We start from the raw sequence: 14,532 nt of genomic DNA on the forward strand, positions 1-14,532 counted from the left end.
TCACCAATGAAAAAGTCCCATATTCCCCAATCAGCCTTACGTCTACAGGCCTAACCATACTTTTCTTTAGGCACATAGTTAAAAAGCTTCTTTTCACACAGTCTTTTAATTTTTAACCAGAATGTTTTAGGAGTGGGGGTGTAGTTTCAAATTTGCATTTTAGTCTTTTTGATATTTCTTTTCAATGACATGGCTCACAAAACTACAATCAAATAGGATGGAGTGTACAGGATATCCTTGTTAAATAAACAAGCAAAATATCTATGCCAGCTCAATGAAATCTTTAAAGAAAATATATGTTTACTATCAAATGACAGAGGTGGCTGAACAGGCACTATTTCATGCCCAGTCTGAAAACTTCCATTGGCATAAGGTTGGCCACTGCAGGAAAGAGAATGCCAGACAATATTGATGATTCAGCAAAAGCAATTCTTGAGTTCATATAAGATCTAAGGGCCTGCAAAGAGCTCCTCTGAAATTTAGCAAGGCCAAGCTACATGTTGCAAGTGTTTGAGTTTTATTAAGATGTACAACACAACAGAACAAAAGCGATAGACTGTTTCTTCTCTAAATATGTCAGCATAGGAGGTTTGTTTTTAATACATGCTTAGGAATGTGATCTGAGCCTAACTCAGATTAAAGCCTTGAATATAGTACTTCAATAATACAAAGTGATTATCTCATTCATCCTCTCAACACCATTACGTTCCAGTCGCTGTCATTTCTTTTGAAAAAATTGTAAACTGCTGCCAGAAAATATTGCCTTCCTCTAGGACAACCAGTGTTCCTATTCTGTATTTCACATTGGGCTTGATTTGATACAAACAAGCAAAAGAAATTCCTCCATATTCAGTCTTAAAAGAGCCATTGAGCACCTTAAAAATAATATGCATTGCTTTCATGGGATAAGGTCTACATCAGATGCATGAAATGAAACCTCAGTAATTTGCTGTATAAATAATATACTGCATGTAAGTTAGTTCTGGCTACATTTTATCACCTTTGGTCCATTCATATTGAAGAATGTTTAAAAAAAACTAAATATAGAGCTTAAAATAAAATCTGTTAAGGTGATAAAAGATTCCTTTTTGGCTTTTTGCTGCAACAGAGAACTGGTCACTTGTCCAGAATGCATGTACTCCAGCATACACGTTGACCAAGAGTGCATGCAATGTGAGCGTTTTTTAACATGCCTGTATCCTTAAAGGGTGGCTAACCACAAGCCTGTTCTACACATTTATTTCCTCAGAGCTGCTTTCGTCTCTTGCACCATCGTACAGAAGACGGAATTCCAGGCACAGGACCACATCTCCTAGCACTGCAAGGGTGAGAAGAGTTGTACTTGCAGAAACCCCCTCTTCTACACAACAATTAAGAGTATATAAGCCCTGTCGTAAAGTCCATCAGCGGGGACGACTCGGTGGTTGCACCCATCAAGCGTCCTCCTGATCAAATGATTAGCAGGGGAAACTTTCAAGAAACGGACCAATGGATTCACTTTCCAATAGCATGACTGGAGTCAAGCGCGTCTGCAGCCCGGCCAACCTGTCACGGGGAGGCCAGCAGCGCCTGCCTCCGCGCTCCCTCTCCAGCCCCGCGCCCTCGAACCTGGTTAAGCACTCGCTTGCATGCACGAGCCCATGGAAGGGGCTTCAAACGCCTCCGCCGCCCAGCAGCCCCTATAGCAGAGCTTGCGCTGGACCCCGCGACCGACGGAGCGCCTCCCTTCTCCCGCTCACCGGCGTCGTAGAAGGCGTCCAGCACCGCCGTCTCGCCGAAGTCCAACTCGCCAAAGTTGACCGTGGTCAGCTGGGCCCCCTCAGCCTCGCACGCCCGCACCAGGCACTGCAGCGCCCCTGCCTCAGGGCTCCGAGCCCCCGAGGCGCCTTTGGGGTTGTCGTTGAGCACGTACACGGCCCGCAGCGAGCGCTGCCGCAAGACCGGCCCGCCGCCCTCCCCACTAACCGCCGTCGCCTCCGAGCCCGCCAGCGCCTCTGGGCCGCTCAGGGCGCTGAGCTGCTGCTCAGAGTCCGCGCTGGAGCCCTGCACTTCCCCAGCCGCGGAGGCGGCGCCGCTGCCCACCGGGGCTTCCATGGGGCAGCAGGAGGCCGTGCTACATGAGACGGGCGAAGGAGGGTGCGGTGATCTCTCTGCCCTTGGAGGTCGCTCGCTCCCGGGAGCCCGGCGCTCGCCTGCGGGCACCCAAGAGAGTGGCTCGGCCGCAGTTGGGCGAAAACAAACTTCTCCGTCGCGCCGCCTCTCGCCGATTGGCCAGAGAGAGAGAGAGAGAGAGAGAGAGAGAGAAGGCGACACCCTGGTGGCGCCTCTCCCTGCCAGCCGAGGCGCTTCAAGGCTGCGCTCCGGAAGGTCCCGCTGCACTCGTCTAACTTGGCGCAGCCAGCTGGACACTCTGTCAGATACGGAGCTCTGATAAACACTTTGCCTGAGCGCGGTAGGCCGCCGGCTGGGCCGCAGCGCCGCTACGCGCGCGCAAACCGCTTGGATCCTTCGCGGCTCCCCGCGGCATTTAAAGCACCTTCGAGGTGTGGGTGGGGCAAGAGGCCCCGCCTCCCTTTCCATGAAAGAAGCGCCAGCGTCTCCGACCAGGGCAGTCTGGGTTGCCGCCTCTTAAACCTATGCTGTTGAAGAAGAGACTGGGGCAAGCTTGTGTCACAATTAATTCGTTAGTTTTTCATTTAACACGGCTCTTTGTTAACGTGGCCGTGTCTGAACTCTATCAGGTAATTATGTATTGTCAGGTAAAAAAACTGGGTTTTTAAAAAACTGACAATACATAATTTCGGGAGGGGGGATGCACACTTCAATTTTCAAATGGTCAGTTGCTTAAATAATTCATGTTTCCATGTTCAAAACATGGAAAAATGCAATTGCCTTTTGTTGGAATTGAACTCAGAGTGTTGGCCTGAAGGCCATACAAAATTTGTTGGCCTCATCACCCATATCCTGGAACATTCAAGACAAGGCCCTAGAAGAACAACAAGTATTAAAGATAAATTACATGTTTTATGGGATTTGTGGACCCTGTCAAATAGCCCATTTTTTGCTGTTTCCGTGCCCCAAATTGTTGTGGACTTATAGAACTCTGACCACCATTTTATCTGTTTAAACCTGCCAGGCATTGTGCAAGGGAGAAAGAAAAGAGGCCTTAAGATCATGGTTTTTCCTCCCTTCTCAATTTTTTTCCAACACCTATCCTGCTATGAAGTTCTGGGGAATGCAAACACACGCTTTTGTGTTATGTTGGTTGGACTTAACGAAAGCCATAGAACACGTTTTATATCTATTTCTGCATTCATTTCATGAGCATAAGGTTATCCATTAAAAACAGGTCAAGATTGCAGACCTGGTAAAAGCCCTGTTCCCAAAGGAGGAAAGAAAAGATAACTCGCCTGCTCAACAAGCCACCTTTTCCAAGCCACATATGAACCCCAGGCAAGCCTCCCCCAAGCTAGGTGGCCCCTTCTCACGAGCACTGAACAGGCTTAGGCAAGTTGGGGGGGTGTCTACTGAGAGAAGTCTCAGTGGCTATAATGACCAGCCATGGGTCAGCAATGACTAGGTGCTTGCACAGGGGACTACCTTTACCTTTTTTATAATGGCCAGCCTGTCCCTGGCTGTGGGATTTAAAGTAACAACAAGTAACTTGTAACAATTGAAACGAATGTACTTTGTTACAGGTAACTTCAGTTGGATTGGCACATTGATAACATTTATATAACCACCAAGTAAAGATGCTGGAACAAGGCTATTTCAAGTTCTGCTGTTGCTCTAAAGAAGCTGTTTTTTAAAAATGAAATCAAATGTTGAAACTGTTGTGCAAGCAAATCCTATTTATGTTACTTAATGAGAAATAAACAACAGTGAGTTTGATGAAATTTACTCCCAGGCATATAGCATCAGTCATATAAAGGATGGTTTACAGAACAACAAACTATACATTGATTTCATTTCCCAAAGAGTTTACAACACAAAGACTAAGGTACAATGGCAGAACACATACTTTGTATTCCAAGAGTTTGGGATATGTCCAATTACAGGATCTCTTGAATGGGATCTCAAAGAGCTGCAGCTGAGTCACAACAGACAGGGCTAAGCAGGATGGAGAGAAGAAGCTGTCATAATGTGTTCAATGTGTTCAGTTGACACACAGGCTTGTATAGGACAAGGTGATCCTTCAGATATGTGGACCCCGGGCTCCTAAGGCTTTAAAATTTAAAAACCAGCACTTCAAATTGAACTGGGACAGATGACCAATACAAATAATACAAATGTTCTTATGACCAGTGAAATATGTTTACAGTGATGAGTTCTAATCAAATGGCAGTTGGCAACATTCTGAACTAATTGTTTATGAGTTGTCTTAAAGCAAAGCCCCATACATACAATGCCCTCAATGCAGTGACAGAGGTCATCAGGGCTAGGCTGGCTGACTCTAGATCAATGGTTCCCAACCTTTTTGGTATAGTGACGCACATCCAAGTTTACTTTGTATGATGGTGACCCATCCAGGGCTGGCCTAAGAGACTGAGCAGGCCCTGTGGGGAGGCACCACTGGGTTGAGGAGATGTGGAAGATGACAGATGTTGGTAAAGAAGTGGTTGGCAAGTGGCTCAATGCTGTACATCTCCCACAGTAGGTAGAGAAGTCAGGGACTGCAGAGGATTGGGCAAGAGACTGAGGGCCAAACTACAAGTGACGAACGACACAGGTTGGACACTTGTCAGCTTCCCTCAAGTTTTGATGGGAAATGTAGGCAGCTTGGCAGAATGTTGGAAAAGTGACAGTTAAAAAGTCCATTGGACAGCAGTTGGAGAGCCAAGCTGCAAGACTAGGGTGCCTACATTTCCCATCAAAACTTGAGGGAAGCTGACAAGTGTCCAACCTGTGTCATTCATCACTTGTAGCTTAGCCCTGGGTTGCTGAAGGATCAGCACCAGGGCTTTTTTTCAGCTGGAACGCAGTGGAACGGAGTTCCGGAACCTCTTGAAAATGGTCACATGGCTGGTGGCCCTGCCCCCTGATCTCCAGACAGAGGGGAGTTTAGATTGTCCTCCACGCAGCTGGAGCGGCGCGGAGGGCAAGCTAAACTCCCCTCTGTCTGGAGATCAGGAGGTGGGGCCACCAGCCATTTTCTCCAAGGGCAACTCACTGAGTTCCACCACCTCTTTTCCCAGGAAAAAAGCCCTGATCAGCACCATGACAGAGCCTACACTCTCACACACACTTCTAAATTCATTGAAGTAAGTGGGTTTATGAAGGTCTAACTCTAGGACCACTTTATCTACCTTTTTTGTAAGCTGCAAAATAATGGTTTGAGAGTTACTAATGCTGTCTTGAATTGTCCTTAAGAGATTCCAGCTCTTTCTAGATATCATTCACACATGGTTAAGTAATTGTCCACTTAATAGACCATTATTATCCCTGTTGAATTTCAGAAACATTCTAGAAATAGATTATTTCCCCCTCTTTCATTCAGTTAGAATACAGCTTTCAGGGGAGGAGCTGTGACTCAGTGGAAGAGCCTCTTCTTTGCCTGCAGAAGGTCCCAGGTTCCATTCTGGCATCTCCAGTTAAAAGGACCAGGTGGCAGGTAATATGAAAGATCTCAGCTTGGAATCCCGAAGAGCCTCTGTCAGTCTGAGTAGACAATACTGACACTGATGCAGTATAATGCAGCTTCATGTGTGACCCAGATAGCTTAATAATGTATTTGGCACCCTAAAGACAAGTTGTGCAACAGACAAACACTTGAATGAAGATTTGAGCCCAATAATACCTTAAAGTTCAGTGCGATTTTCCAGAGTATAAACTTTCAAGAATCAAGCTCTCGAAAAACTTATACTCTAGAAAATCTCAGTCTTTAAGGTGACATTAGACTCAAATCTTGTTTTTTCCTACTGCAGATCAACCCAGCTACCTACCTGAAACTATCTTCATAAAAGAATTGAATCGGGCAATAAATCTCACACAGAGAGCAATAGTAATGCAAAACACATGACAGAGAACTCACTAATTCTATTTACTTTTGCTTCCCCACCTGCTCTCTTTTGGGATTGTAGAAAAGAAGAATGGACTTTCCTCAGATGTAGTTAATTTTCAAACTAATTTACCTCAACCACATTGTTATTAAAGTATGCTTAGTTTTTTGCCAAACATGCATTATTAACTAGTCCCCTCACTTGCTTATTCTTTTCTACCATGCTCCCCTCCCACTCATGCATTTAGAAAATCAAAGGATTAGAAAGCCAGTGGGTTCGACCCTATTGACTTTTAGCACAATTTTGTCTCAATTCCTCTCGGCACTGCAGCTTCAGTCCAAGATGGCTTTTGTTATGTGGGTCCCATAATCCCCTAGCATAGCCCTTTTAGTGGTCAAAAAGGATTCCTTCCTCTCCTTTTCATCTGTGGAAAAGCTGGAAGGATCCATCTCTTATGTCTATTTTATAGCATGCAGTATTTTTATCATAGCATGGAATATGCAGTACCATCTTCTCATCAGTTCCTTGTGGCTGTAGTCATCCCACCTTTTTCATAAATATAATGGTTGGGGTTTTTTATGCTTATTATATGTTGCAGGATCTAGAATACTAAGCCTTAAACACCATAAGGATAATTCTCAATTACACTTGTACATTTACTTCTTCGTGTCAATTTGTATAGGATCAGTATTGCCCAATAATATGGACTGTTACTACTAAACTCTTGTTCCTCATAACTAAGGAAACATGGGGCCCCTAGTTTCAAAATTCATACACATCTCTATATCCAAAAGGGCAAAGCCAGACAGACTGAAAGATGACCTTGCTTGTACACTGTTGGGAAAATGTTTTCATTCGATAAATTTTATTTGGGCACTTTCTGGCTAGTTTTTCAATCTTCCATTATTGTCGTTGATTGCCAAGTATTAAACAGCTCTAGGGACTCCTCAGTCACTGATTATCTAGATCAAAAGAAGATGGATTTCAAATCTGCCCTTTGCACAGAGAACTTGGTTGATCTTTGTCTGGAGATAGAATGATGGAATGTGACCACTCACCATCTTGGTCCGCTGTTCAGCTGAGAAATATGCAACTTACCCTCTCTACCTTAATGAATTCCTGATAGAGTGTATTATCATCACACTCTTGTATTGTATTATTGATTTTATATTGTATTATGTCAACTGAGCACAGTCGTGTAGAGGGCGGGCTAGAAATGCAATAAGTGAAATTAAATCTTGGGCTGTTGAGTCAGCTGTAGCCTCCCTCTGTCTGAATCTTATTGTCATCTCATTTTGATTGTTATGATGTATTCTTTGTGAAATTACTCGAGAAGATGAATGCATAATTCTACTTCTTAGCTAATGCCAGGTCCAGTTAAAGCCCAGGTCAAATTAAAGCTGTTGTATTTGAAGGAACACTTTCTTCTGTGAGTTTCCACCCCAGACATTGAGATGTTCTAGTGATAAACCATAAGAAAGCACGTTAATGATCCTTTCCTTGTTCTCACTTTAGATACTATTTATTTATTTATTAACCAGGTGTTTTGTATTGATGTGTTTTAATCTGTGATGCTGCATTATTGTTTCTAGTTCTTGTATTTTAGTGGTTTTATAGATTTTTGAATACTTTTAATAGAAATATAAAAATGCCACCTTGAATTGAAATCATTTGTTTTAATTATAAATTTGTGATCTCGATCATTTTAAAATTAATATTGATTGATGTATGACATCACAAAATTCTGCTCCACCATATATTACTATTAATAACATGTCTCCTTTCCTTTTTAGTGTTCTTTATGAATACTGCTACTCGAATATAAACATGACTTAGAACCATTGCAATCTTACTAGTTCATCCAGTTGAACTTCTCTATAGTTGATCATTTCCTGTTTTTCTAACAGGAAAGGTCATAAGTTCATATTTTAGGAAGTGGAATTTTAAAAAGTAGTGCAACAATATTTATTTTGGCAAAAGATAAGGATTTCTCAGCCTGTGGGATTAAATCCCACACCATTGTGTACAAGATTGTAAATCTGATCAAACACTTGCTTTTGGTTATTTTTCTATTGTCTCTTTAAAAGGACTCCTAACTGTTCTCTCTCTTTTCCTTGACCAGGTTATACTTTTATACTAACATACAAGACTGGAAAGTGAACAAACTGAACCTGAATCCAGACAAGAAAGAGGTAATGTTGATTAGGACAGTAAATATTCTTTAAGTAGCAGCCATTTGGGATCCTGTCATTGTATTCCATCCAGCTTCTTACTTGCTGCTAGCTGTATTGCCTTATGGAAGCAGTCACACTGCCATGTGGCTTTCCAGGAAGCTGACAAGCATTATTCATGGGTAATGTCAGTAGAGATGGCAGGAAGCAGAAGTAAGGTGCTGGGACTAATTCCTTTCACTGGTCCCAGCTGTGAAGAAGTCCTTAATTGTTTTCATGCTGCCAAGGGTATCTAGGTTAGCTTCATGGACAGAACAGCCAAGAGAAAAAGACCTGCCAAGCCACATTTCTCTTTATCAGGATTGGTGACAGGGAGAGGCCATCTAGAGGTGGGGAGGGAAAATTATTGCTGTGTTGTGTGTGTCATTCACACTTCTCTTATTTACCAATAGTTACCCATGCTGCTACGATGAGCAGGAGCAAGAAACTGCCAACACTTTACTGGAGAGGTTGCAGCATTGTCTAGACAGAGAAAACTTACATTAACTTTGGGAAACATCATCAATGTTGTTAAACTTTACAAAAGAAAAGATGTATTTGCATTCGATTTTTAGCTGAGCTTCATGAGGTCTTTGGTTTAGCATACATTTGTATACTTGTCTGTAACATAATCTTTGCTGCAGATCAAGAGATCTGAATGAAATCTGATACACACAATCACAAATCAATTTATCTAATTCTCAACATGGCCTGTATGCAGATACTTAAATCTGTGGATTGGGAGCACATTGACAATAGGAAGAATTTTCTCCAAACTTAGGAGATCCCCCCCCTCCCCAGGTTTACAGAAAAAATTGAAACCTGGAGAGATATATAGAACTATTATAAAAAGATAGAATGAGTAATATATATAGAGAATAAGTCAAATTGTTTGATATAAACGAATGTATGATCTATATGGTTATGATATATAGAAATACCTGAAATTGAAAAATTGGGATAAATTGTTTATCTAAGATGGAAACAAAGGCTTACAGTTTGGGCATATAATGTTAAAAATAGTTAAGGATGTACTGCTTAGAATAATGGAGAATATATATTTGTTTTAGATAGAGGAAGCTAATAAAAGTAAGGGAAAGGGGACAAAGGGTTGGAAAGCTGTTGGAAGTCAACAAAAAGGGGGGGGGGAAGGGAGGGGGTTAGAGATGAAAAAATTGGGGAAAATTGAATGTAAATGTGGAAATAATGGATTCTAACCCAATAAAAATTTTTCAAAAAAAAGAAAAAAAGAAAAAATTGAAACCTGAAAAAAGGGGCAAGGTTTTCAAAAAACTCCCCAAACACAGAGCAGTTGTCTGCAATTGCATAGACTATTGTCTACTGAGTGCTGTCACTTCATTTTCTGCCTGCACTGAGGGGGCCTTGCTGGAGGCATGCAGGTTGCTGGGCATGGAAGAGGGAGAACATTTGCCCACCCCACTGAAAATGTCACTAAGGCAACAGTGATGGAGGTGGGTAGGAGCCTCTGCTGTCCCCCATCATGGTAGCGCACTGGAATTGAGTCAAAGCCTCCACTGCCCTCCATCACTGCTGAAATTGCCACTAAGGTGGCAGCACTAGATGTGGGCAGGATCTGCTTCTGCCTCCCTCCACCATCCTACCTGCTGTCAACATAAAAATGCTGGGATTCATTCGCAGGAAGACAATTAGTTTTAATATCCTGTCAGTTATTCATGCAAGTACTTTGACTGTATTTTTACAAGTAACTGTATATATTATGGAATTGCAAGTCAACTGATTAATAAAGATTTATTAAAATTCTTTTATGTGCTTTCTTTTTAAAGAAAACACATACTTGCAATGATCAAGAAATTGATTATTCAGCACAAAAAAAATCTTTGCCTGCCTGAAAAGAACTCTGGTTTTCTTGAACTACCATCAGCATATAGACAAAGTATGCTTTATGAAACTCTTACAAAAGTGCTTCCTTTAACATAGTCCAGAGTGAACAAATGAATATTGCAGCACAGAATTTTGCAAGTGCAGCACTGATGGATCCACTATATGTGTAGAAAAAAGAAGCTACTAGCAGTAGCTTAAAATTATATCCTGACTCGTAGGGAGATATAAAAAAACTAATTGTACAAGATATATATTGCTCTGCTGACCATCATTTAAAAAAATTAACTTTCTTTCTCATGTCTGATACACAGTGGAATTCCATCTTCCCTACAGGCCTCAGCTAACCTGACTTCTTATCACTGGTAGTTGTACACCTAATATTTGTTTTTTCTATTTTCTAGGAAGGGGAGAAAAGAGTGATGTACAATTAGAGCAGAAAGTTATACAGGACAATGCACTCCTTTAAAATCTAGAGAGCACACACCTTCTGGCTTCAAATTCAAAGCCTCAAAAATATACATTTCCTTGAAGGGAAGACTTTCTTTCTTCACCATATAAATTTTTTAACCAGAAGGTTGTTCATGCTGTTAAATGGTGGGCAGCAGAATCCTAAGGCTGATCACTCTGGTGTCCTGTTTAAGTCAATGTAACTCTTAGTATCCTATGCTTTTCCGGCAGAGAAAACATAATTTTAAAAAAAGCCACAACCTAAAGGAATAGAAACTACAGCAACAGCCACAATAGTGACACAATCAATATGCACCAATCACAGAGCAGCATAATGACAGTATCTCTATACTACGTCATATATAGAATGTAACATTGGACTTGCATGAGGTTCTTCTCATCAGTGGAATGGAAGGTATACTGAAAAGATTACACGCCTACTCACTCTGCAGGCAGGGCTATGCAAATGTTTCCACATCCAGCTATGGGGCAAGCCATAGTTCATGCTTGCCAAGCTTCAATTTGAGGTAAATTCCCTTGTATTTGTGAAGAAAACATTGTCCTTTCAATAGTTAGTAGTTTCCCTCCCAGAACTCCTCCTCCTGTGCAGGAAGAAAAGGATACTTTCCATTCCACTGATGAGAATAAACTCCCATTGTGAGCCCAATATTTTGGTCTCTTGTGGAAGAAGGTATCCTGAAATGGGATATTGAAAAACTGGCATCCTCAGAGGGTAGAATACCAAACTCTCTTGCTGAAGGTTGCATCTGTCAACTTGTAGGTGTTTGGCTTAAAGTACTTTACGAAAGGAGAGGTGTGCACTGCCTTTAGAACTATTGATTGTTGGACCTCCTAGGCTAAGATACGGACTGTGATCCACAGTGAAAGGCAGACTAGGATTCTTTTATCCCCAATGAATGAGACAATCAGAAAATGTGTAGTTTGGAAGAGCTCCGAGTGCTTTAATAAAACCATTAGTGCCCCCTCACTTCTTATTTGTGCTACTCTTCCACAGAATATATTGGAAGGAGTGTACCAGATGGAGTCAGAGGGATGGTGGGTAGATCGTGTGATCCTTAAGAAAGGTTGAGTTTAGCTTTAGTAGGAAGGAGGAATTTGTCCTGAGAATTGCTGAAGCCCTTTTGGAAGAAGCACGACTTGCACCTACAGAAAGAGCGGAAAGTTCCAAAACTCACCTCGCTGATGTGGTGGCCACCCCATGGTGGAGGGGGGGGGAAGGAGAGTGACCCCTCTCAGGAATAATTTGATGAAAGAGTTCACTTGTTCTCTTTACTGAACATTGGAGATAGGATTGCTGCTTGTCATTTGACAGTGTAGGGGCAAAGTACCTGAGAAGGGCCTTAGTGTAGGAAATGGTGCACCATCCTGATTCCAACTGATGATGAGCCTGCTGTCTGTGGCACCATCTGCTGAATGCTTTTTGAATTACTTCATAGATCCCCTCCATTGAAAGGTTTTTTAAAATGCCAGTATGACTGCTATGGCCTTTGGTTGCATGAAAAGTCTCATTGTTGCCAATCTTTTTAAAAAGTTTTTTTAAAAAAAAATCAGTGAAATTTAGTATAATCAGACAACATAATACATTTTTCAAAGTATATCTACAAAATACTGTATATTCATAATTAATTAAGATAAATTCTCTCTCACTATATCCTCCAAGTCTAAAAAGCACTCAATTTATTTAGGACAAACATTCTTTTTAGATAATTTTAGATTTTCTCTTCAGCATTATCTTTTGGTTTAATTTTATTCCAAAAAGATACAAATGGGCACCAAATCTTAATTGTTTTTGTATCTTTACTCTTCCCTCCCAAAGATATCTGATTGCTGTCACTTTATACATTAACATATTATTCCAAACTTTATGCAACCACAGGGGAGTATGGCATTCCTCCAATATTTTGGGAGGATCATATGGGCAGAAACCAACACATTCCGAATTAAAATCCATAATTCAGGCTTCCAGTATCTAAGGAGTATTCCTTGTAGAGCAATCTTTGGATCTACTGGGATTAGTCTTCCTTCCATGATTTAAAAAATATTCTGCCACTATGACTTGGCCACCAGGCAAATTCCCAAATATGCAGAAATGTTTACATCTCCAGTAGTCCTTTGAATTCCATTTACTAATCTTTGCCACTCTGTTCAGGGTTACTGTCACCAGTCTTTAAAGGCTCTGAAAACCTGGAGTCTCTTGCCTGCTTGAGTTGAGTTGGAGAAGTTTTGTGCACCTGAAGTGAGAGCACTGCTGATTTGCTCCAACAGTGTTTCCTCTGAAGCCACTACTACAGCTGAAGCCACAGCCTGGAAGGCTCCTGTCCCAGCTGGACTAGACTGCTTCCTCTCTCTTTTTCATTTTACTGACAACTATGGAAGCTCATCCAATGCACAGTGAGGCAGGGCACGGACTGGGGCTAGCCCCTTTGTCAGATGTTGAAGAGCTGCAAAAAAATTGCATGCCTGCAGAGCAAGTAGGGGATATAACCCATTTCAGGCTATCTTCCTCTATTGATGGAGGAGCCAACACACACAATGTTGTGCTGGTATTCATCTGTGATGTCAACAGACCCAGACCCACCTATAGACAGGGCTACAAAAGAAACACTATTCTCTTAACTGTATGCAGGACTGTGATATGTCCCATAGGAGCCACTTTCTTACCAGACTTCCAGGATCATCATAGATGGGGCTTGAATCCTCATCTGCAAATAACTAACCTTTTGACTGGCATTCACATCTCACCTGGGCACACCCATAGCTAAGGGTCCTTGTTCTGATTGGGGCAATATTGCTGCTAGAAAGAGGTTTTTTTTTAACAAGGCAAGAGAAAACAACAAGACACACCTGCACAGAAGGAATTCCTGTCATCTTGCAAGTAGCTCACTAGTGAAAAACACCCACTATGACATTGGTGTAACACTGTGCTTTTGTAACCACAGCACAGCCACAACTATGCTGATGAAGGGGCAAGAAAAGTGCAGCACTGGGCATATGTGTCAGGAGGAACAAGATGTACAGAGCAATACTCAAAGTTTGGAACTATTTTCTTCTTCCTTTCTGTATTACAGAAAAGGCAACTGTAATCACAGTTAAGGTTATCAAGGAGAAGTGCGAAAGGGACTAACAGTAAAATCCTAAACAGAATTACTCTGCTTAGGATTTCACTGTAAGAAGTTTTGCTTTGACTGCTGTAAAGTGGGCAGGCAAGGGTTCCCTACAAGTGTTCCCAGATGGAAAAAATGCAGGTTGTAATAGCATTAGCGAGGAAAGAGTAGGTAGCATTTTGTTTCCTTCTGTCTACCTGACATTCTTGATCTCTTCCCTCATCAGGAAGGAAAACCCCTTTTTCAAGATTACCCTTCTGGCCAAGGCCAATAATCATGGCAGAACAGCTTTAAAACTGGGCTGAAGCTTAGTAGTCATATACGGAGTTGTAGTAATTCAGGAACTGGTCCTAATTGGTGGAACATCCTACACAGAAATAAAACAGAAAAAAAAATTCTAGATCTAAAGGTATCCTGATAGCCGTTGTTCCATTATATTGTGTAAGGAAATATGGTTAAACTGTACAATGAAAATAAATATTCAAAAATACAGGTTAGAAGAGGGGCAAAATCATAGTCATACGTCTGAAGATTCAGCTTGATTTAAATATGAAATAAAAACGCAGGTAATGCAAATTGCTTAATAAAGCTAACCATAGATTGCTAGTTTATCTGTGCCTGTAAAACTGTATTTTGTACAACTCAAAAAAAAAACAAAGTTGAATTGCCTTCATTTTTAAGATGACTAGACTTCATTTTCCTTTGACTAGAAAACAATATTTCTAAAATAACCAAGTGGTAACTTCAGGTGTAAATACATCACGAGTAATTTTTTTTCCAAAGTGTGGAAAATGTCTTTTCTTTGTGAAACCCTTTCTGTTCTACTTAAATGTAATTCATTGTGAAAATTAACTTATCTAACCAGGAACAATGAAACTTAGAACAAAA

The 14,532-nt window shown here is 41.4% G+C and overlaps 1 protein-coding gene across 1 annotated transcript in view; it reads right to left on the reverse strand.

Moving 5' to 3' along the window:
* The window catches only part of MAP3K15 (mitogen-activated protein kinase kinase kinase 15), a 107,167-nt gene extending 105,020 nt beyond the window's left edge, over positions 1 to 2,147 (reverse strand). Inside the window, exon 1 of the mRNA XM_054974997.1 lies at positions 1,740 to 2,147. Coding sequence (XP_054830972.1) covers positions 1,740 to 2,094 — 355 coding nt within the window. The 5' untranslated portion in view covers positions 2,095 to 2,147. The remainder of the gene's footprint in view (positions 1 to 1,739) is intronic.
* Between the last annotated feature and the right edge of the window lie 12,385 nt (positions 2,148 to 14,532).

This window comes from Eublepharis macularius, chromosome 3 (genome assembly GCF_028583425.1).
Source record: "Eublepharis macularius isolate TG4126 chromosome 3, MPM_Emac_v1.0, whole genome shotgun sequence".
In the NCBI taxonomy this organism is placed as follows: domain Eukaryota; kingdom Metazoa; phylum Chordata; class Lepidosauria; order Squamata; family Eublepharidae; genus Eublepharis; species Eublepharis macularius.